This window comes from Berghia stephanieae, chromosome 1 (assembly GCF_034508935.2).
Source record: "Berghia stephanieae isolate SIO BIC M18660-M18661 chromosome 1, UCSD_Bste_1.3, whole genome shotgun sequence".
In the NCBI taxonomy this organism is placed as follows: domain Eukaryota; kingdom Metazoa; phylum Mollusca; class Gastropoda; order Nudibranchia; family Aeolidiidae; genus Berghia; species Berghia stephanieae.
In genome coordinates, this window is record NC_088360.1 from 111,240,574 (window position 1) to 111,266,420 (window position 25,847).

General features: G+C 34.7%; 1 protein-coding gene across 4 annotated transcripts in view; it reads left to right on the plus strand.

Moving 5' to 3' along the window:
• Positions 1-25,847, plus strand: part of LOC144962728 (protein PALS1-like) — a 45,128-nt gene that overhangs the window by 6,967 nt on the left and 12,314 nt on the right. For 3 of the 4 annotated variants that reach the window (XM_078895924.1, XM_078895926.1, XM_078895925.1), the window contains 4 exons: positions 5,267-5,327; positions 23,722-24,075; positions 24,469-24,591; positions 25,122-25,600. In XM_078895924.1, coding sequence (XP_078752050.1) covers positions 5,267-5,327; positions 23,722-24,075; positions 24,469-24,591; positions 25,122-25,600 — 1,017 coding nt within the window. Of the gene's footprint in view, positions 1-5,266; positions 5,328-8,384; positions 8,950-23,721; positions 24,076-24,468; positions 24,592-25,121; positions 25,601-25,847 lie in introns of those variants that run through there. The other variant, XM_078895927.1, reaches the window with a different exon arrangement.

Below are 25,847 nucleotides of genomic sequence, written 5' to 3' on the forward strand. Positions count from 1 at the left end.
CTCTCTCTCTCTCTCTCTCTCAGAACCGATACCAGAGATGTCAAAATTGTGATTTCACCAGAAAAAAATCCAGTCTGGAGCAAAAAAATTCCAGGTTACAGTACAGGCAACTTCTTCAAATTCTGGTTACACGTCTTCTGATTCCAAGGATCCACCATAATAATATTTTCATCATTCCTCGAGCAGTGTCTTGTGAAATTACTGTCACGGTCAATATCACTACAAGTACTCAGACTCTTTAATGCTTGGCACTATAGCTCATCTTGAATTAAAGTTTTATCAATTTTGGGTCTACAATTTGTATCTTTAGAAAAGGCACTTTGATAAAATTTTCAAAACCAGTATACATTGATTTGATCCAATCTGATGGATGGTACTTGAACTAACATTATTAGCTATTATTCGGTCTTCAACAACATACAGAACTTATTGATATTTTTCTGCTACCTACCAACCAGCATCTTGCAGCGATTCCGAAAGTTTGACTCTTGTCAAAATTTGATAATTTTTTTAATTCAATGAATTTATATGCCATATGTCAATTTAAGGAATATTGCAAATGTTGAGTGTCCTATTAAAGGTCTGATTTATCCGAACCAGCGAGGTTAATTTATCCGAACCAGCGATTAAAGGTCTGAAAAAATGCTATATTTTCATATAGATCTAATTCGTTTTTATGTTTAAGTATGGAACAAATTTGGTTTCAGTGAAAGTGAAAATTTATAAAAATATGCATGAATTTCTTGTCCTAAAAGTAGGGTTGATGGCGAGTAAAATAAAATAGTATGCGAGTTGATCACAATTTCAATTAAATTTGTCAAAAATAATTATGTCAACATATTGCCTTTCAATGTTTCAGGTATAATTATTAAAGTGCATTCATACATTTTTAAACTTCTCATAACTTAAGAATTGATGAATTTTCACTGGATTTGCTTCCTGAGGATTATTATCAGATATTAAGAATGAATATGCCATAAGAAAGCTTGTTTTAACTCCTTAAAAATGATTTTCATATTAACCACATAAGTTGACACTATTTTAACTAGATCTCAAAAGGTAACTGCCAGAATTTGCTGTAATTTTGCCACAATGTTTAATATTAATAGATGTAAATTTATTACCTTACAGAGAGATTTTCAAATTAGCTATTTTACCATTTTTCTCTATAATTATCCTCTAAATTCAGAGATAAGGTCTCATAATGGGACATTTTGAGGCTAAATATGTAAAAGTATGATAAAGAAACAAAAAATCGGCTTCTGTAAGGTGTTAGAGGATGTCCTTAGGAGTTATCATGCCAAATATCAGACCTTAAACTAGAATTTGTTTTGAGATCTACTCAAAATAAAGTAATGTGTCAGCATTTTAACCATGTCACCACCGGATGGAAAAACTCATAAACAATTTTTGAAGGTTTAAAGTATCTATTTTTAAATAAACAACTATATTTTTGTATAAACAAGCAACAAAGATATAATATATTATTGAATTTTGTAGAATGTCATAGTCACCCTCCCCCCCTGAAAGGATGATTTCTAGCTTCCAGTTCCAATTCTAATAACTTCTATGTGAGCAAGGCACCTTTACCACTCCAACAAGTGCATAGATGATAGTGTCGACTATGTTGAACATATGAATACATTTATTTTGCCTTGAACACTCTCACGAAGGATAGATGGGCTGTGTTTTTGTATTGTATGTGTATGTGTGTTAAGAGTTAATGAGAAATTGGTTAAATTTGGAGAGGAACATGAAAGATGTAGAGAGAATAACAAATGTGAATGGAGGTCGGGTAACAACTTTTGAATGTTGAGTAGCAGCCTCACAATTGTAAATATTCTTCTTCTTCTTCTTTTTTTTTCAGTAGATAATTTTTTGTTGATAATCGTTTCATGATACATGGAAGTAAGCAGTTTTGTGTTCCCGGTAATATCAGTGCAATATAATTTAATCTATTTTGTGTAAATATGATGAATTTGCTTAAAACATAGATGGACAGTTGCCAGGATGCCAAATATAATATTCTAAGTGAGATATAGTGATATAGATTAAATTCTAAATCTTCAGGATGTTGTGTTAAAATTGTCAATCTGACAATCTTATTACAATATAAAATGTGGGTTGCAAAACTGATTTCACATTGAATTCGAGAATACATTTTGGTGGCCCATAAAATTTGAACACTGTGGCAATAACACTCCTTATGATGTCAAATGCTTTGGGGGAAAAAAAAACAATTCTGTCTTTATAGAGTTTCTTACAATGTCAAATTAAAATGGATTGATCAGTTTAGATTTAGGATAACAGTTCCAACTTGTCTTGTTGGTTTGCAGATTGAAAGCATAATTCATGATTTGCCTGTGAGTTAGATTATAGTGTATTTTTGTTGGGTTTTATAAAATTGTCAATCAGTCAATCTCTTTTTTTTGTTGGGGTTTTTTTCAACGTAATGGTGCATACTTTTCAATTATTTACACTTTTAAGACATTTATTTAACATTTTAAAAGATGTTTTATTGGCAATCCTGTGATTTTTCTTGGCAGCTCAGGTATTATTAATTGTTGTATCAACTTAATTTACTTTATTTGTCTTTTTATTGCTTTTTTTTTTTCCCTGAAATTTACTGTTGTATACACGACTGACATTACAAATCTAAGAATGATACACTGTGATAATAAAAATAGTAGATTAATGTTTTTAAATTTAGTTGTTAAATATTTAGCATTGATATCTTCTTAATTTTTACTTTCTCTCAGTCTTTAGATATATTGGTTTTATGGACAAGCCAAATAACCGTAAATAATCTTTGTGGCTTAGAATCATTTCATTTATTTTGAATATTGGAAAAATCTCTGAATCATATTGTATGGATTCAGAATTCCTGTTTAAGATAAAGGTAAAAGAGGGAGGAAGGTATGTGGGTGTTTTTACTTTGCCATGATGGGATATGATATCATGTCATATTCCAGCTCTTGTATTTTTTTATACTCACATCATGATTCTATTTTATCTCAATGTTGTCCTTTTTGCATTCTCCAAGTAAGGTCAGGAATTTAAATCCATTCTATTCGAATTTCATTATCTTTATAATGGAATATTTAATCGATAACCTGATGCAATAAACAGAGCTGTCATACTTGTCTCAGAAACAAAATATTGATGGCAGAGAATTCACTGTGAGAAATTATTAGTGAGTAATAAGGATTTTATCCCCTGTTTGAAACCAGTGTTGTATTCTGCTCAAGTAGTGTAACTCAAGAGAAAACAATAAATCTGGACACAATGTAAAAAAAAAAAATTGTAATTCCATTTCACAAGCCTTTTCCAATATGTTTAATATTTATGTTGGCATGGGAGTCCTTAAAACACCCTGAGCACATAATTGAGTTGATATTGTGCTATTAAAAAAGTCCCAAATAGAGGGAAAATAATTCAAGGTTCGTAGTAATTTTACATAGCTTGGCAAGGGATCTCATGTAAAAAGGTTCCAAATAGAAGGATAAAATGCAAGGTTCGTAGGACAACGTGATATTAACAAATATGTTAAAATACACACACACACACACACTCACACACGCATGCAATACCTTCACCAGTGTGTCAATTGTCTAATCCATTGGGTCACACCTTATTACCCCCCCCCCCCCCCCCCCCCCAAAAAAAAAAAAAAAAAAAAGTTTACGGAATGTTGTTTGTGAATGAAATTTTAGTCTACTCTATGTCAATTCAATGAGTTATGAAAGAACCTTTTCTAAGGCATTTGTTTTTCTCTTTTTTTTTTAACTTTTACTTTTTTTAAATTTATTTTTTATTCTGTGAAGTAATAGTAATATTACATTCCATCTTCGTTAGAAAGTCAAATTTATATCTCGGAGTACAAAGGACTTAATAAGGAGCAATTGAAGACCCCAGTACTAAAAGTGCTTCAGTCACATTTTCATAATTTTTAGCTAATCAGTGATGAATTTTAAATCATAATCACCTCGGTTCACCCACCAAATTTTGTTATTGATAAACATAATCCAAGTCCCCTATCTCAATACAATAATATTGTTTTTTTTTTTTTTTTTCGTTTGTTTTTTTAAATCTCTATATATAGCCTAATCAAAGTTTTAATCCCCATTTTTTCAAAACTAACTTCCTGTAAATTAGGTACTTTTATCACTAGGCTCTTCAATTCCTTGTTCATCTCTTTTGCCTATGTCTTGTAAAAAAAAAAATAATACCAAAAAAAAAGAAAAAAAGAGCAAACTAACAACAACAAAAAACAACGGCTATTTATTCTTTTATTTGAAGACAATTTTACTGTAGAAAATTATTATATCAAACACACAATGCCAAAACATGTGACATGTCTTCCATGATTTAGTGTGGTCAATGTAATTTGCAATCGGAGTATATTGCATGTTGTAGTTATCTCACGTATTTGTATATATGGGAAGTGGGGGAGGGGGGAGTTAAACACACTCAGCATTACCCTTCACACCTAATTGTACTTCAAACCCTACGAGACGTCTTATGAGATTGTGTAACTTGTAATTGCATTGTTTTCATCCCTCTACCCCCCCCCCCCCCTCCCACACACACACACACACACACTTTGTCCCTTTACTTTAAAAAAAATAGTGGCAGGTGAGGAGCGATATATATAAAAAATGCTAGGTATGGGGTTAATAGGATATGTGGGTTTTATTTTGGATAATGCTAGAATGATAAATGATTCTATTATTTTATCCCAAATTAAAATTTGTTTTTTGTTTGGTCTGTCTTGAGATAAAAAAAAATAATGAGAGATAGCTGGACTTCAGCGGTAATGCAGTGCAAGGCAGTAAAATGAGCAATAGGGGGCTTACTTTCTTGCTCAAGGAAAAAATAAAAGAATCCTCTGGCCCTGGATATATTGCAATAAAAGATATACCAGGTCAGCTCACTCACAAATTCACATACACACTTCTTTGGCGAAATTTGTCTAAAGCTTTGATTTATATTATTTAGAACGGTATAAATGGTGTAATTTAGGATTGGACTGTATTACATTGCATATTTTAGAAGTAACATTTATTATAACTTCTAATTTGCATTTTATTGGGGGGAAAATACAGATTTTCTATTTGATACTGGTTCGGATGAATAGGATAAATAGGCCTTGGTTCGTATAAATCAGCACTTTGTTCTTTTTTCTTTTCTTTTTTTTTTTTTCTTTTTTAAATTTTTTAATTTTTTTTTCCATTAGGTCTAACTTTTTTTTCTTTTCTTTTGCCAGTGTCTTCAATCCAGGAGTGTAAGCTTGAGAGTAAAGAGGAGAAAGAATACTGACTCAAAAGGTAATTTGAATTTTCACACGTCATCTCTTGAATCTTTGTTGCTGAAATTGAAATGCTTCATACTGCTTCATTCATTTTGCCTAGTTGAAACCATATTTCTATTTCTTGCTGTACAAATCGCCTGTTAGGCATCATTTTTTCATTAGCTCTCTTTCAGTTACCCTCGTTGCCTTTAGCCAATCACTAGATCACTCATGGGAGAGGGGCGTAATGAATTTAAAGTTCATACCTAAGGAGCAAGTGCCATAGTTTTGTGATCATTGTCACCCATATGGTTCTTTACCAAATTCAACATCTCTTTACTTTGTCACATGATGACTTATCATTTTGCTTTTGTCCAAAATTAGATCACACATCAGATCCCTAATCATACCTTAAAGAACCAAGTTTCCAATATCATACCATTGCGGTTGATTTTTTTTTTTCTTCCAAAGCATCTTTTTGATAGTTACTGCCTACTGTCAGGTAGGCCTACTCATTCACAGCTGATAATAAATGATGAAAATATTTCACTCTAAAGGGAAAGTTGTCTTTATATTGGCTAGAAAACACTGAGCGATCCTAGGTGTCAGCCGCAGTGCAGTGCTGTAAATCTGATAGTGAGGCTTGAAGCTGAGTCTCCCCAGAGTCCCCTTAGTGGAAGTACATTTATTTTGTATCCAGTTTAAAAGTGCTTTAATCAAGGACGTAGTGTCAGACTGGGACCAATTTTGTGATGAATTTTCAGCTTGTTTAGTCATTGACTATAATCACTGACTCTTGATATTGTGTAAGAAGAGAATGAAACTGAGAAACTTAGATTACTTAGTGGAATTGTAAAAGCTATGTCCTCATTCATCAAAACCAATTATAACATGTTTTTCTCAAAATGGCCTTAAGTAAGTTTTATTCCTTCCAGATCTCGACTATTTTCTCTATATCTCGTGGTAACTTGTGTTTAGATTACTTCATAAAATCAATATTTATTTCTTCCGTTAAAAAAAAAAAAAGTTGGGACTTCAATGTGAGATCTCTTCAATTCTTCTCTTGTGTCAAATTAACCCCCCCCCCCCCCCCTCCCACACACACACACTTGCTCATGAATTTTTAATAACCTAAACTTTAATTTATCTGTCAGCGGTGAATCTTTTGCAATTGAACACTGCATCTACTTTAAAGTTGTGATTTTTATGTTTAAAGAAATACCTTAAAAGATTTCTATTCAGATTGGTCAGTGTCTTGGTTTGTCCTGTTTTCTTTTCTTGAAATTAGTAATAATAATAACTAATGATTTCTGCAAGAAATGAAAAAACTACACTTATTCCACTTCTGTTATACCTACTCTTCTTTTATACTGTCGATTACAATCTCTCTTCTCTCCTCGTGTTTTATCCTGTCCCTTTTCTTTTGTCCATATCTCTCTCAAGGATTCCATTGTGGTTGTGTAGCCATTGTGCTTTGTTTATAATGATAACAGCCGGGAGTGCACCAGTCACTTTAATGGGCAGTGTTGGTATTTGGTTATCGCCACCAGTCTTCATGTCTTTTGTTCATTTAGGCCACGCCCACCGTCTCTATTCTTATAACTGTAATTGTGGTACTATGTTGTGTGATGTTTATGTTTTGTAATCCCTTAGCTTGATTCCTCGTTTGACTGTGTCTATTTTGTTTATTTGTCGTCTCTCTCTCTCTCTCTCTCTCTCTCTCTCTCTCTCTCTCTCTCTCTCTCTCTCTCTCTCTCTCTCTCTTTCTCTCTCTTTCTCTCTCTTTCTCTCTCTCTCTCTTTCTCTCTCTCTCTCTCTCTCTCTCTCTCTCTTTTTTTTTTTTTCTCTCTTACGGTTTAAATAAGATGGAGCCATCATTTCATTAGTCACCTATACATTGCTTTTTATTAGACCTGTAAATTCTCAGTCAATTAACTGAAATCAGTCAATTCGTCAAATTCAAATATTTTTAAAAAGGGAAGAAAGAAATGAATAAAGAAAGAATTCATGAATCGTAGTCGATTGACTGTAAAGTTAACTAGGAATGTTCCACAGCGCTACGCATAGCTCATGGGCCGTTTATATTAATGATGGATATATATTGCCAAGGCTAAGCGACGCTTTTTAGAATTGCCGTGTCTGAACACACCCCAGTGTATTTTCACACAGCCTTCGTGAAATTATTTTTTCACTTTCGAAACCTGTCGTAGCCAATTTTACTGAGCCGCCGAGCGATAAATTTCACTGTTTCGTCTAAGCCAAAATTGACCACATTTACTTGAAGGACAGGAAAAGTATGAGAAAGAAAAATTCGAAACACCGGAAGTTCGTTATGTAGACACCTTCAAATCGAAAGTTAAATGATTGCTACAAGCACATCTCGATTACCTCAACTCATGTTGTAAACAAACTGGTTGACCGTTTCTAAGTTTCTTCACTGATTGGGTACCTAATTACAAGGAACAATGGTAAGTAGCCTAATTAATTCCCTCGCAATTTAGTTTTCTGCCATTGCTTTGCTCAAGTGAGCTTGCTGTTTACCTTTCATTTTGATTCTTTGGATTTTACCGCTACGACGAATTACGAAGAGTTTCAGTTTCAGTCAATTTTTATAGAGCTCATTTACAGGTCTATTTTATATAAGCTTTCTTTTCAACTTCTTAATATATGCAATCATTAACTCCCTGATCGATAAAGAATTATCATTATTATTATTATTATTATTATTATTATTATTATTATTATTATTATTATTATTATTATTATTATTATTATTATTATTATTGAGCCGTTATGAACTATGAAATAAATGTATCCATTAGTTAATTCTCAAGGGTGTTTTGATATTATGGTGAATGCATTTTGCTGTTTGCATGCATGCTTTGTGTGTGTGTGTGTGTGTGTGTGTGTGTGTGTGTGTGTGTGTGTGTGTGTGTGTATGTAATATGGAAATAGCTTTTGTAATAAAGGAATATTCTATTTTCACTTCTAATAAATGCATATATCACATTTCTGCCTGTTTCTCATCGGTATGTATACATTCATAATGTATTTACTCTTTTAAAAAAAATTCCGTCGTATTACTTATTCGCCCATATTTGAAAATGACATGACTAAGAAAGTAGGCGATGTTTCGGGTTAGCGGCATGATACACATGCTTACCATTATTATATTATTGTTCGTTACTATCAATACAACACGCTGTATATGTAGATAACTTAATGTGGAATGCTGTTATCTCCGTTTTTGGATGATAGGTGTACGAGAGAGAGAGATTAATAAGTAGGTTTTGGGCCAATTAATTTCGTATTTCGGCTAAGCCATTGTTCTTCCTTATGGGCACATGGATTATTATTTTCATTACCTATATTTTTTAGTTAAGACCTCGCAGTGTTTTGGGTTTTTTAAATTTTTTTTTTGTTTTGTTATGACTCCCATGCAGACTTAAAGTAAGTAGACACGTTTAATAACAGGGGAACTGTTTTTGATGCATCATCCGAAATGTGTTTAATTCGAAGTTTTAGAACCTTGGTCTTTCCAGTTTCACGTTAAAGTGATTGGTGTTGAGATTACGTCTTTCTAATTATATATTCGTGTTAGAATTAAGCGTTGGAATCGGTTGCCTGTTGTTTTGGATATTATTCTCACACGCAAGTGGGTAGGTCTTTTGATGGTATTCGCATACAATTTTATTGTTTTTGTTTTGTTGTTTTAAATTATATTTTTCTTTCTTTTTTCTTTTCTTTTCTTTTCTTTTTTTTTATTCATTATCTTTTGGTATGTTTTTTTTAAAGGGCATTTATTATGCAACACTCTTCGTTACAATATAATTGTGTCATTTAATTGTTGATACAATTTGATGATGGTTGCTACTTAAACTTAGCTTACCCTTGCCTATTGTATAAATAAACGACATATTGTATTAAAATGGCATTACTTTATTATAGTTTTCATAATTGTTGTATGGGACATGTTAACAGCTTCATTATCCATCGAATTGTTGTACTCATTGAATTATCATTTCATTGTTGTATGAGAGGGTGACGTGCACGGATCGTAAGGCAAATACTATGCTATCACAATGATAAGTTCATTATTATTTAACCGGTTGACGGTCATAATCTGGTAAACACCTATTTAAAAATTTGGCCGGAAAATTCGTCCTTCAAATATTGATCTATTTAAATTTCCCTCATCGTGGCAAAAAAAGAAAAAAAAATACAACAAACACACAATGATACTTACAAATGTGAGGTCCCAGGTTCGAGAGTTTTTGTCGAGATGAGAGTAATCTAAATCGATCGAAGGAGGAGTTTTGAGGTCCCGGGTTTGAGAATTTTTACCAAGATGAGGGTCAGGAAAATCGATCGGTATTTGAAGGATGGGTTTTCTGGCCACATTTTTTAATACGTGTCGTCGTCCCTCGGTTATTACTTGATTTCACACTGTCAATTCGCCCATAATGTTTTAAAATAAGTCGATGGGAAATTGAATTTAACTAATGTATGTTGAGGAGTCAATGCGGAAATAAATTTATTTATAATGTACAGCTTGTATTTGTCATAATTGTCCGTTGTGCTTTGAAAAGCAATGACATGGGAATAACGCGACATTCATTGAGTAATTTTTATTTGTTGTACTAAAATATTATTTTAAAAGTGGTCTAGAGTAAAAATTTTAAAATTAAATACCGTTTATTTTTTACTTATGGTTGAATTCGCACTTTGCAATTGTTTTGCAAAATGCGTTATCGTCATGTTACAGTGGTGTAAACCAGATGGATCGTGTTACAGTAAATATCGTCTATAATGTTCATTTATCTCAATGGGTTTAACTGTTCACTCCTTGCTTGAACGGAATTGCTCTCTTGGTGTATGTGTTTAAGTAGCCAATGCCTACTTCACGCTAGCGCAGTTTTTTAAATTAAAGATCGTTATCATAAAAGCTGTTTATTTTTCTAATAATTTATCATAGTTGTTCGGTCTGCAAGGCATCATCTGAGTCATCACTATATCTCAGATCCAGCCAACAGTATTGATTGAGAAGCTGGGTCTTACTTGCATGTCTTGGAAATGAATAAATATCAGAAAAAATAAGTGCATTGCCTCGTGATTAGCAAAACAAGCCTTGCTTTCCATGTCTTCTCGACGACAGAGAAATGTTCCGATGTCTCTCAAGAATGTTAAATGTTTCACACCACTCATTTTAGTGAATTGATATTTTTGTTTGTTTGTTTTGATTTATTGATATTAAAGTTAAAATAGTTTTTCCCTGCCATGAAATGAAAAACGCTTGACGTCAATATATGGCGTATTTGTACTTTTAAGGCGTTATTAATATACCTACTGTTTACTTTTCACTTGTGTGTTGTGACAGCAGTAACGTAACGCCGATGGCTTTTCGAAATGTTATAATATGATATTAAATATCCCTCAGCGATTTTATCCTGCGAAGCACAGACGATGAAACGTCTTCTGTGTATTTAAATAGTTAACATTTTATTTGGTGAATATGCGATTCTATTTGTTGACTTGGATTTGCTTAAGTGAATGTCGTGTCCTTCGTTTTTGTCGCACGTATAATGTGTCATGTCAGTCGATTCAAAGTTTATGAGTTTTACATTCCATTGCATTTGTTGTATGTAAATGATATGATAAGACCGGGCACTTGAGACGATATTATAATTTTAACACGCCTTTCGCGGACGTATAATGGATAGAGAAAATGACATATAATTTGATGGACGAAGAGCATTTCAAGTTTAATTAGATATTCCATCCCGTATGATGAATTTTGGTCCACGCAGAAGACTGGGTAGTCATAATTACATTGACATTTTATCCAAAGTTTACCTTTACCAGTTCTCGGGTATGCGTAGCTCTCGTGTACGTTCTGATAGTTTCACTTGTATCAATTCTGCAAAATTTAAATGGAACATTGTTTATGATTCCCCCCCCCCCCTTTTCTCTCTCTCTCTCTCTCTCTCTCTCTCTCTCTATCTATCTATCTATCTCTATCTCTCTCTCTATCTCTATCTATCTATCTATCTATCTATCTCTCTCTCTCTCCACACACACACACACACACATGCACAACGATGGGACTCTTTTCATTTCACTAACCTGGGAAATTTCGCATCTGATCTTTGTTTTAGAGAGAGCATGTGACGTATTAATGGATGCTTCAATAGGCTTGGTTGTCCACTTAATTTATGTATATTTTTTATGGATTGCCTTTGATAATGGCACATGATGTTAGATGGGTGTGAGATACTTATCTGATCAAAGTCCTAAAACACAAGAAAGCTCGAAACGGAGAGTCTACTAGGTACCTATAAGTATCAGAGTCAATCATGATTGTGGCATCATTAAATTTGGAGGAGCGCAATGATAAACGTGCATTATTATTATTATTATTATTATTATTATTATTATTATTATTATTATTATTATTATTATTAATTATTATTATTATTATTATTATTATTATTATTATTATTATTATTATTATTTCTTCTTCTTCTTCTTCTTCTTCTTCTTCTTCTTCTTCTTCTTCTTCTTCTTCTTCTTCTTCTTCTTCTTCTTCTTCTTCTTCTTGTCTTTATTATTTATTTATTTATTTATTCTTTTTTTAACAACCCTCTCCCATCGCATGGCTTTATTGTGTAAACTTTCTTGAAGCGAGTGTTAGAATGTTGGCTAAACACTCCTCCCCCCCCCCCCCCCCCCCCCCCTTTTTTTTTTAAAAAAAAAGAAACCCAAAACAATTTGACTCAAATATCGATCGACTGAGACAACTCAAACGTGTCAAAAAGTTTAAATTCTGTGAATTCAAAGAGGTATCGGGTTTGAGACTTCTAGACAAAGTTGTGTGCCATTTGAAGCGAAGATTTTTATGGCCTGAATGTTTTTTTTTTGTTTTTTTTTAATCACCTTGGGGTCTTTTTAGGCTTTGTAGTGTGATACTCGGTCTTTGACCTTTGGATTCCTGGTTCGTGTTCTGTTGCGGCGCGTAAAGTTGAGTCGCTGGAAAATACTTTAACTCATATTTTCTCACCGTATCCAAACGTAAGATGAGTACTTGGTACAAGTGTTATAATATAATAAGCGTTATGTCTAGCCTTACTTGTTTTGATGTTATTTGCTTGGGACGTCTTGCGCTAGAACATATAATGAAGGGTATATTATGCCATTATATTAAACAGTTCAAGCTCAGTAAGACTATCAAAGTATTCGTCTCTCATCGAGGTATTTCAATGTGTTTCCTTGTTCATAGAGACATACCGTGATCAATTAGTTGCACTCGTTATTTGCCACCCTTTACATTTGTCGGATTTTATATTGCATTTGACAGTCTTTGATCGTTTGTGGTTCAAGTTATATTGTCGGTTTTCTATTAATTTAATTCTAGTTTCGCGCTTTGTATCCTTGATGGCTGGTGATATTCTCGTCGCTGCTTTCGAATAAATCAAGAGTGTATTTATGCAAAGCGGTCCCATTCCGTGTTTGTCTGTTAGAATTATCATAACGTTAATTAATTAATTCAAAATGGCGACATTTGAACATCACACTATTCTTTTACGGACTTTCAGTATAAGCTTTTTGTGATGAGACAATGAAAAATCTAAATCACTCAGCTTCCAACCAGTATTCACTTAAACAGCGCCTTTCTCATATATCTCATTCGTCTGCAATGTTCTATTCATCGGAAACCCGAAACGTCCACATTATCTGTTTTCGTTTATTAAATTGAAGCTTACATTCAATTTCACATTGTTATTTAGCTTCCAACTTGACACATCATAATATATTCCACCCCTGCCCCCGCGCTTCATTGCAATGCATTACATATTGGTGTGTGCGTTAGTTAAACTCGTAAGAAATATTACTCTCACTTTATTTTTTCTTCTTGCTGTTTATAAGACAGTACGGTATTGACAAAAAAAGCTATTTGTAGTTGCTGATATCTGTTAATTGATTGGGCATCCACGATGTCCGTAATTTTCAACTTCCTCTTTTGGAGACCCAGGTCATACAGTCAGTAAACAGCAACATCAACATTCTCAGTCGTCACCTTGCAGTATGTATGCTATAGCCTAATCATAATTGATCTTGGTGACATCTCACACATAAGTCTTCGTCATTTTCCTCTGATTTCAAGAAGCTGATAATATTATGACCTAAATGTGAGAAAACAAATTTAATTGTTTAAAATATTTATACTTTCTCTCTCTCTCTCTCTCTCTCTCTCTCTCTCTCTCTCTCTCTCTCTCTCTCTCTCTATCTATCTCTCTATCTCTATCTATCTATCTCTTTCTCTCCCTCCCCAGTCTCATATCTCACAACTGTTCTGTCATCTTTTTCTCAGGCCTAAGTGTTATTCGGAAGTGACTCTGGTGTCGACAGGATAGAGGGGGAAATGGATACACTTCAGCCTTTAAGGGTTTAATTTAAAGAGGGGAGTTATTTTTTTTTCACAGGATGAAGGTTGGAAGTTGGATGTCTTTACAAGACATTTTCATTTGCTTTCACAAAAAGGGAGATCGATTTTATCCTTCATCACCTCATTGCCATCTTGTCTACCTCCTTAAAAACTCATTGTTGGTTATCTTTATATCACGATCAGCCAATGGTCTCTCTTCGCCCCCCGCCCTCTCTCTCTCTCTCTCTCTCTCTCTCTCTCTCTCTCTCTCTCTCTCTCTCTTTCTCTCTCTCTTTCACTCTCTCTCTCTCTCTCTCTCTCTCCCTCTCTCTCTCTCTGCCTCCACCTCCCTCCCCCCCCCCTTCTCATGTCTCTTTTATTCATGCTTTTCCATTTCTTCTCCTTCTTCCTGTTCGTTATATTTAAAAAAAATTGTTTTATTATTTTCATTTTAAAAAAATAATTAATTGATTAAAAAATTATTATTTTTCACCATAAGCGTTCTATATCAGCAGAACCTTAGAAGAATCTTCTCAAGTGTCTCAATATTTCTTATGTTTGTCTTGTAAAATACTTCGGCGTGGGTAAATTTTCTTCTCTCCGTTCCTGTGGATCCATTCACTACTCAAGAGGTTTGCGATAACGCAACAATTGTGGTGGGGTTTAACTGACAAATTTGACCCGAATGGTTCAACAAGGTTGAAGATCATCGTAAGTTTAGAGCTTTTATCGGACGTTTACAGATGGTTTCTGTGTATTCGCTGTTGCGGTCACTTAATGAAATCATTTTTGACAAATTTGTTAAGGGGGAAGAAGGGAGGGGGAGGGTTGGGGTGGGCGTCAAATTTGGCCAAAATCGGATTTCTTAAGTTAAATTTTGCGATTAAAATAGGTGAAAATGTAATTATTTTACTCTGAGTGGATAGCGTTGCCAAAATTGAACTAATCTACACCAATTCTGAAGTCTTGCTTAATTGGTCTATACAGGACACCCCCCAATAAAATTTTCTAATTCGCTGTCTGTGGCAAATCTGGTGATTTTCCTCAATGATTTCTACAGATTCAAAGATTTTCTAACGATGCATGGAGACAATACAATATATTTAGAAAAAACAAATAAAACAAAAAAAAAAAAAAAAGCAAAATTTATTTAGCTTTTCAGTCATCACTACAATGTGCGCAAATTTTTCTTTCGACCACGTCTATACAATTACAATTGCCCTCAAGTTCACTGTCTACAGCAGCGGCTCCTCTCACCCTATGGATTACTTATCTCGTTGTAGATTAATTTCTTATGAATGTTTAGTCAATACACATTGTACATAGTTTTGCTGTTGTGAAAGCAGTTGAACTGGGTTAGCTCAACATGTAGCCAAGCCATACAATCACTTGCTTGTCTTAAATTCTAGCGGTGTTGTAAAAACAACAACACAAAAAAAAAAAAACAACATAACAAACAAAAATTCCACAAAACAAAAAAAAAAAAAAACCCAACAAAACAGACTGGTCCTTATATCACATCTGTTGCAGTGACTGAATCGATTCAGGATTTTTTTCCCTCTCCTTTCTTCTAAATCCCCAATACCCATCAAATTATGATAATATTAACAGAGCTACTAACTTTTTTTTTTAATCCCCAAATTGCTCACTTCCATGATACAATTTCTAGTATGCCGAGCTTTTTCGTTGTTTTGTCTTGTCATTAAAAAAATTCTGGTTCTTTTATTTCATTGAATTTTATTGGCAATGAGGTGATGACGGATAAAATCGATCGCCCTTATTTATTTATTTATTTTTTATTTTCTAAAAGGTTGTCGACTCTTGTTACATGACGTAAGTTAATGGTTCAAATGTTATCTTATGTCACACATTTTTTTAAAGGAGTTCTGTTACCAAAAAAAAAGAATAAATAAATGGAAGAGACGTTCGTTTGTTTGTTTATTCGTGCTTTTGGCTGCGTCATACCCAAATAGCCTGTTTTTAATTGTTGTTGATGATGATGATAATGGTGGTCCTATATGTAATGTTATCCCTGTGATTATCCCTGTGATTCAGCCTCTTTTTTCCTTCTTCCTTCCTGCTATTCGTCAGCTTTTATTCATATTTGAATTCCTTGTCATTTAGGAAAAGAAAAACAAGAAATTCTCGCTTTTGTATGCTTACAAAAAATGTTGTCCACCTTTTTTCACCCCGCGATTAATCAAGCGCTGTGATGTTTACCTATACTCTAAAAAGAGGTTTACTGGTGGGAACGCTACCTAAACGGAACGTAACAAATGGGAATGTCATGTCTCCTGTTGTGGGAAGTTAACGTAGAGGATTACTTATTATAAAAATCTATTCTTGTAGTTATGTGGCTAGGTGCTGATTGTGTGGAGTGATGAAGCCTTCATCTTAATATATTCACAGATGTTTGTTGTGAAATTAGAGTGAAAAACGATGTTATATTATTTAAATGTCATTTTCTATAACTGGCGGAGGCATTTGTCTTTATATACCGCCCCCGTCCCCAAAATACAATAAATAGACAAAAAGACAACATATTAAAATAATATTATTAAAAAAAAACACACATAAAAAGAAACACGCTCTTACACACACACACACACACACACCACACTACACACACTTGTATACGTGTTGGTATCGCTGTTTACAGCTTTCAATTATCTTGATTCAAGAATGTCGTTCACTTTAACCACATCATGTTTAAATGAGGAAAAATCTCTCTCTCTCTCTCTCTCTCTCTCTCTCTCTCTCTCTCTCTCTCTCTCTCTCTCTCTCTCTCTCTCTCTCTCTCCCTCCCTCCCTCTCTCTCTCCCCCCCCCCCCCTTCCATACCTCATTTTCTTCCAAAGATGTAAATCAAGAGTAGATCTCTATGCGGGTTTTTAAAAACATGTTTGCTATTTGATGGGAAACATCATAGTTTATCATTCATAATGCATCTCGTACTGTGAAATGTTATCTTTTATTTTCTTTGTACACACGTTGTGTTGTATCGTGCTCGTGTTCTCCCAATGTAATTGTATATGTTATGTGCTTTAATGATATTGTGAAATAACGAGCTGATATCATATCTGGTTGAGGATCAAATTACATCGTCCTTATGCATGTTATCGCAGTTATCAACGAAAGGCGCTTGCTCTGATCGATATTCTAATTCCCAGCCGACCCTGGTGTGGCGATTGTTGGTGTTTTCCAATGGCGAAGGATACAAGTTTGCACTTATTATTTTGACAAGGCGAATTTTGCGTCGATGACTTATAGATATTTTAAATTTTCGATAAATCAAAATGAAGCAGTTGTTTAGTCACTGGTTATGGCAGCGAAGTTTTCACCTTTGTGACTACCGAGTCTTTAAAGTCATGTTTACATTTTGGTATAGATAGTTCGAAGTTGACGTCACTCAGGTCTTTGTTATTGTTTTTTTTTTCTTCCATCCGCGTTTATGAGTAATTCTCACTAAACTGTGTTTACCTGACTATAAACGTTCATGGTTACACACAGTTTTGTGTGTTGGTCCCTTACATTTCCGGGTGGCAAATGCTGTGTACTTCTTAGCCAAGCGCATACTATCTATAGGCGCTGTATTTGAAGTTTATTGCAAACATAACAAGATCGCACAGAAATAGAAGTATTTTTAAATTTTGGAATCATTTTTAACCAGCTCTAGAACAACACGTATTTAGAAATTTGGCCAGAAAACTCTTTCAAATATCGATTTATTTAAATGACCCTCATCTTGGCAAAAACTACCAAACTTGGGACTTAATTTTGAAATACGTGTTCTTCCAGAGTGTGGCATTTAACTGGTTAATGGAGAACACAATTTCGGCTACTGTAGTTTATCGGCATACCATGGCTGTATTTCATCGCTATCCATTTTATACAATTTTACCGGCGCGAAAAATTTACCAAAAATTTTTTAATCGCTAAAAATAGAAATGTGCCTCAGTGTCAATGGACTTGTTTTAATTTCATGCCATGCTGAGCCTAGAGAGTAACCCGATTGATGGCCATGTTTACAAAAGTCTGACCCTGTCGTTGTTTCTTTTATATACCTATTATATTCCATCAACTTAAGTGTTAATCAATACGGACGAATATAAAAGTGTACCATTACTTTGTAAAAAAAATAAAAGACACCCAATGGGCGATTTAAGCCGTATGATACGAAATTTGGTTCCATCTGGCCCTCTATTGGAATACTATGAAGCGCATTGAGCATGGTGACTTCGTGGGTATGTGCAATTATATATTTTTGACACCTATTTAATATTATTCCTGTTCTTTAAATGAGTCAGTTTATATTAGCTTGATAGATAATTCAAAAATAAATTGTGGTTTTCATGATATCAAGTATTATTAGAAAGCCATAAAACTATAATTTACAGAACACCATTTTCTAAAATGTAGAACAAAAAAAAAAATAACAAAAACAAAATAAGATCAACCAACAAAAAAAAACAACAAAAAAACACATACAAACAAAAAACGAACAGCATATAAAAGAGAAGTGGAAATATTAAAAGCGTATGCTCTATGTCGCTTGGGCAAAACAAATTGTCACAGCGCCTATCAGGCGATATGTCCTGATTTACAGAAAGCGCTTTGAGAAAATTGTGTGGATATTGCACTTTTTCTTTTTCTGAATTAAATTCAGCTATGGCTGATAGAGTTTGATTGATAAAATGTTTTTGTGTGTTTTATAATTTAATGCCCTCAATCCTATGATTTAACTATCATTTCATTATGTATTTTGTTTATTTATTTATTTTATTTAGTTGGGTAATCATTACAATTTTCTTGGTAAGTGATTCCAAATCACTAGATATAAAGATGACCTCATATTATGGCTAGGTCATATTTTTGTGTTATTTAAATGTCCAGTCATTTATTGAGAAAAATGATATGAGTTCTCTCGTCATCATGTTAATTTTTAATAATTGCGTTTAGGCTTCTGACATTAGTAACTGCCGAGAAAAGATCCGTCGCTTCTTCGCCCTCTTCTTACTGTCCAGTTGTTGAGCGACAATAAAAGATGTGTCAATAAAATTATACAAATGGGGACCTAGGATTGAAAACGACGTTAGTAAAATCAATTGTTGTATGTACCCTGCTGTTTTTATTATTTTTATTTGAGTATTTTTTTGGTCACTAAGTAAATAACTATGTATTGCCTTCTGCTGATGTTTACGTGGAATGTCACAATACAAGCACTAAACACGATCAAGTGTAGTGAATGCTTGGACCTCGTGGGGAGTTTGGGAGGAGAGACGGGAGTTCATTCTTACCAAAGCAGACAATTTAGCTCGTTTTAAGAATATGTTTTACCTCTTGATTGTTCAGACTTTTTTGTCTTAGCGCACTTAAGCTTAGGTCAATACTTAAGACTGGTGCTTTTTTATGTTTGTTTTCATACTTAGACAAGTTAGCTTTTCAGACATCTCCCTTGTGTTATGCCCTGTGAAGACCGTGATGTTTTGATAGCTTTTGCTTGGTTTACAGTGATCACTCGCAGCATATTTAGATGCCAAAAATAATAATGAAGATTCGGTGGCGGAATAATCCAATTTTATTAGAGAGTTATGAACTGGAAATTGGCAAGCAGTCACAAGCATTTAAGTATGTACTATATATCAGACTCATATGGAAGAAAACGACTTCATAATAAAAAAATCCAAGTGCAGAAAAAGAAATGGAACTGAAAATGGCAATGCTTGATACGCAGCACCCGACAACCAGCGAGAGTTAATGCAGTTTACCGAATTATGTGTCCTGAACTACGAACGACGTAAAAAAGGAAGCCCAGAGTCTTGATAGCTCAAAAAGTATTGATTACATCCACTAGAGTCTCGCATATGATAAGAGTCATTCTTTAGCTAATTCTTAATGAACTCCCCGTACAAATTAATGCATATTTGACAATGCAACAACAGCAAATATATCCATCGAAAGAATTGTTCATTAAGCTTTGAGAACCAAGCTTTGAACCTTCTCAAGGTTTTATTCTGCCTTCTACCTTTTTCCTCCCTAATTAGCGCTTTAGGGGCCCAGCCAGGCAAAAGTCAGCAGACCTGGATTGTGGGAATCAAATATTTCAGATGATTATTTTTTGCTTGGCAGTCCCAATCTGGCCCTACAATGAGATGTGTCTCGGCTACTGATTCAGATGGTTTCGAGAAATTCCACTCTTTGAAGCTTGTGTTCTCCTGTTAACATTTGGTACCCATCCGGCACAAACATTCGGATTACCTCAATATATCACGGACACTTTCATGAATAATGCTTTTTAAAATTTTATTTCGAAGCTCCCCGAATCTTTCCTGTCACATTTGACGATTCGCATTTGGCCGACCAGACTTGGGTTCGTTCTGTAGAGTTGTAGGACCGTCTTTGAACTGAGAGAAACTACCGATCTTAGACTTAACCATTGCACTTTCACCACTTTGTTTTGGGTTTTTCATGATGATTTTCAGAAGGTTTTTTTTTCTTTTGTAAATAAAAAGCGAACAAACAGATCTGACTTTCAGCTTTGACCTATCTGTGATCGGAGATCTGGAAATCAACAGCTTTCATTATTGCCTTTATTGGTGGTGCTGAAATCTTGCGACATGGAAGAAAACTAAATTTCCAATGTTTCTGTGTTTGTCTGGTCTTGTCATTAAGTCGCAACTCCGTGCATCGAAGATTATCGTGACTACCTATCTAAGTAGAGATAGAAAATGATATTGTTTATTTCAAAAGTTATGCCTATTTTCCTTTTTCGGACGGCCCTCTTAGAAACCTTGATTATTTTCGTATCAAAGTAATTTAGTGCATCGTTTGTTGAGTTTCTTTCTTTCCATCTTTCTTCTTCTTCTTCTTCTTCTTCTTCTTCTTCTTCTTCTTCTTCTTCTTCTTCTTCTTCTTCTTCTTCTTCTTCTTCTTCTTCTTCTTCTTCTTCTTCTTCTTCTTCTTCTCCTCCTCCTCCTCCTCCGCCTCCTCCTCCTCCTCCTCCTCGTCCTCTTCATTTTTATTTAATTCCTCTTGTTTAACTTGCATAATCGCTAGGTCCAAACTCCACTGTTCGTCTTCGGGACAGTTTAAGTCTGTCCTAGTGAGACAAGGCTAGAGAATTAGTTCTTAGACAGAAGATAAAGTTCCTTGTTGAAGATCCACACACACACACACATATACGTACACACAAACACACACACGCGCGCGCGCACACGGACTTACACACCATTGTACTCAGGAAGAGGTTACGGACAAAGGGATTTTTATATATTTTTGAAAGTCACGTTTTATAATTGCAGTTTGACAACACGGGTTCCAGGTCAACTATATAATTCAATGAGGGTTGTGTGGAGTGTTGTTACCTGTAGACGATAGTGATAGGACGTAAAATAATTTATTTGGCCCCTTGACCCCCCTATTAAATTACGCCTTGGGGTTACAATACCAGGTAGTCTTTAGGTTTTAACGACATGACACAGTCGTCCGCTATCAACAGATCGAACCGAGTCGAGAGTAGTACACCGACGACATGTAAATACCACAGCTTTGACTAGGCAACAGATGGGATGTAGAATGAAAATAAAGAGGGAATCTCTCTCTCTCTCTCTCTCTCTCTCTCTCTCTCTCTCTCTCTCTCTCTCTCTCTCTCTCTCTCTCTCTCTCTCTCTCTCTCTCTCTCTCTCTCTTCCCCCATCTCTCTCTCTCTCTCTCTCTCTCTCTCTCTCTCTCCCTCTCTCTCTCTCTCTCTCCCCTCTCTCTCTCTTTCCCCCCATCTCTCTCTCTCTCTCTCTCTCTCTCTCTCTCTCTCTCTCTTTCTCTCTCTTTCTCTCTCTCTATCTTCGTCATTAATGCCTCACAACATTTAGAAGCACAGAAGTAGGATTAGATAGGAAATAGAATTGGCAAGATATAAACAGTAGAGAGATTATGTGAAAAATGCCCCCAAGAGCCCGCGGTGACTTTAATAGGACAATCACACAGGTTCAAAGAACACAGAGATGTGGATTGAAGAAGCATCTTTGGAATGTTGTCGCCTGGTGCGTTTTTTTTCCTTTCTAAATCAGTATCTCTGTCGATACGGTAGTAGTAGTAGGAGTAGTAGTTAGTAGTAGTAGTAGTAGTAGTTAGTAGTTAGTAGTTAGTAGGAGGAGGAGGCAAATTACTGGTATATCAATCTGTAAAAAGTGGTTTTATAATTTTTAGATTTGACAGTAATTATGTGCTCGTTCGCAAAAATTTAACGCGGGTGGTACAGGACAATATTAATTCACAACTCTATTTTAAAAAAATTCGGACAGAGTTTTTAAAAATTTTTTTTAAATCCCAGATTCATGAAGAGTTGGAATTTGTAATACAATTCTGCTCAATATTGTGTGTCAAAACGTTGTGAGGCTGATTAATTCGGCTATCTGGTATGGGTGTTCTAAAGCTATTATCAACACTAAACACATCGACATACCCTTAAAAAAGACCGCTATGAAATACACACCCATACCTCTTTGCATTGTTCCCACACCCTATCAATTACAGGGATTTTCCCATACGCTGTGTGAACAATGCCCAATCAAGCGTGCCTCTCTGTAGTGTTATTTTTATGTATGTCTTGGAATCGTTTCTACCGAACAGAGCGATTGTATTTGAATACCCCCCCCCCCCTTTATTTATTATTATTATTTTTTAAATTTTCCTTTATTTTATTTATTATTTTTTTTTTACATATTTATTATGAACACGAAAAATGAAAACGAGACAACCAACCAAAATAGAGTATATATTAAGAAAAATATGTGGTACTCTTATCGATAGTGATGACCTGATTTCTCTTCAGAAGTTAAGGCCGTGGAAGGAGGGAGGGAGAGAGGAGGAGGAGGGATTAACCTTTTCTTTGCTTATCAGCAAATGCCTATTTCATTACAAACAATGAAGTGCCATTTTAATGTCCGGTTGTGTCAGCAAATCCCACAATAAATCAGCTGGTAGCAAATATCATTTATGACAGTGATTTTTTTTTTTTCTCTTCCTCTTTCCTTGCTAACAACAGCTGGTCTTTGTTGTCAAGCTGAGTGATTCCAGTGACGAATTTTGTCAATAGAAAAGTATTTTATAAGTATAATTCAGGACGGATTTGTAGAGCAAGTCAGTCGGAATAAGATGTATTCAATTCATTTGTCTACAAATTCCATGCTATGATTATTAATATACTTTAATTAATTACTTCTCAAAATATTAAAAGGAAACAACAGGAAAACAAAACAAACAAACAAACAAACAAAAAAACACAAAAAAACACAAAACAAAATCACACCCCAAAAAAATTCAAAAAATACAAAACAACAAAATACTGGTGATGGAATTTCTTCCCATGCTTTGAAATCCTATTTTGTATCCTTACTGTTATGCTAAACTGGATCAGAAACATATTCTTTTTATATATTGAAATTTGGTCATCTGGTTAGAATGTTAATATAGATACTCTTATTCTTAGTCTGAGAGAGTTCAGTTGGATTACTTTGCATCATATTTTCTCATTTAATTTGGAAGGGTGTTATCTCATATTGTTTTTCAATTGTTTTTTTATTTTTTTGTTTTAATCGGATTCTTAGGATTTTTTTTTAACAAGCAGTGAATTTGACTTTTTACAGTGTTGCATTACTGGCATCATACATCGTACATTTGCTGCTTCAAATGAAATAGTACGATTCTCTTTATTCATTTCATGGCAAGGTACCGGAAGGTTTATTTCATAGAATAGCTCAATCATTAGACATAGCACAGCACAAAATAGTGAGCAACAATAGGTTTATGAACACAGTTAGCAATATAGTTTAAATGTTTTACAAAATGAGGCATTGTGATGCTAGAAATTGGACTGAAACAGGGGTAATGTGGGTCCTCAAGGGATGGGAATGGTTAATGCAATGCTTTATCACCACTCAAAGTTAGTCAAATTTTTATACAAATTTCAAGAAATATCATCTCTTTTCTCTTTCTTTTCTTTCTTTTTCCAGCTCATGACATAGAGAAAGTCCATGATGCCTTTGTAATAGCAGTAGGAGATGAGGCCAAGCAGAGGCTTGTCCAGTTTACCACCACAACTACTTGCAGTGTTGTTGGCCAGACTAACTCGTTGGAGTCAGTGGACATGACCAGAGTCTTCAACAAAAGCCTTGGCGGTAGCAGCAGCAGTGTCATCAGTGGCAACGGCGACAACACAAATTCCAACACCGCCACCACCAACTACCCAGGCTATAATAGAAAGAGCAAGAAAGGAAAAGTAGGATCAGTGGAAGACGAGGAGGAAGAGTTGATTACGCATCAAAATCCTATTTACAATTCCGTGGCTATTTTGACTAATCAGACAGGTAGGGATTGTCTGGATTTTGCCTGGTATTAGTTTTAATAACTTTCCCTCTCCCTCTCTCTCTCTCTCTCTCTCTCTCTCTCTCTCTCTCTCTCTCTCTCTCTCTCTCTCTCTCTCTCTCTCGCTCTCTCTCTCTCTCTCTCTCTCTTTCTCTCTCTCTCTCTCTCTCTCACACACACACACGCATCTCTCTCTCTCTCTCTCTCTCTTTCTCTCTCTCTCTCACACACACACACACGCGCACACACACACAAACAGTCTTGCTCTTCATTTCCTCCCTGCTCTTATTTTTTTTTAGACTAAAGTTAGACTATATCCACTACATGTTAAGACGGAAAGTTGTTTTGTTTCTTCTTAATAAAGTCTTATGTTACTGTCTTTCATTGATTTATAGAATCTAACGCAATGCCTGGGGAGAAGAAGAAAAAGAGTAATTCCTCGAAGGAGGATCTTTCAAGAGATGGTGAGGAATGGAATGAGATGGATGGACTTGACCACAACGGAGAAAGATCTAAAGGTCAGTGTAGTTTGTAATGTGTGTTTGTATAAAACTGTCTTCAAGTAAGAACATGGTATTGACCAGAAACATTTTTTTCTCTATACAAATATATATCTCTCGAAGAGTATGGTCCATTAAGAGGACTTTTTTTCAATGGGTATGATTTTGGTCCTTTGCATGGAGTAGTCTCTAAGATCAGTTGAACAGTCAGGTCTGTCTTGTCAATAATAGTATTTCCCATAACAAAACAATCAACACAGTCATCATGATGAAAATACATTATAGTGTAAAAATTGTTAAAGAGCATGATCCAGCTCTGAGCATTCAAGAGAAGATTACTCTTAGTTGTAGTTGAAATCAACTTTTCAGCTATGTTTAGAAAGATCTTTCTTAAATCCATCCCTTCCCACCTGCTTTCCTCCCAATAAGTTATACATGAAAAATGAATGGTGACAACAGTAGAATGTGTAGAAGAATTAATTTCCTTAATGTTACGAATTACTTATATTTTATTGTTTTCTTTTTTCTCCCCCTTCTGACAATTATAGGAAAGTGGAAAATAAAGAACAATGGTAATTACAACAATACCCCGGTGATTCAAGACTACCTTTCAAATGGGTCAGCAAGTGACAACAATCGCTACAGCGTCTACAGCAATGGGCAACTCAGCAATTATAGTTATGAAAACTCACATGACCTTGATCTCGACGATTCAGGGCCCCATCGTGAAATGGCCATTGATGTGCCAGATAACTTTGTAGCCAGTGTCAAGTCCCCACCTCGCTTCCCACCCCATCTTGCCGGCAAACGCCAAAGTGGCAGCCACAATAATAACAATGCACATTCCCCTTCCAAATCATCACATCATCAATTTCATCACCATCACCATCACAAAGACTCCAGCAAAGGAGACACATCACGGTCCCAGTCGTCACTCAATTCAACCAGCAGTGGCACCAACAACAAACACTTCCAACCGACTCAAGAAGAGTTACAGAGACTGCAGTATCACCAAGAAGAACTCAAAGTAAGTTTTAGATCAAAATTATAAAGTAATATGGGAAAAGGCCTTGAGGGTGTACCATATTTGATAAAAAACATTTTTAGTGGAATCGTCTTAAAATATAATTTTAAAATATTTTTTTTTTTCAACTTAAGAAAAAAACAGCAGATATCATAATTTTTAGAATTGTTATCTAAGAAAAACTATTAAAAATATTCAGCATGATAACTCCTTGTATATATTTCCTCCATTGGTGTTATTGCCCAAGGTT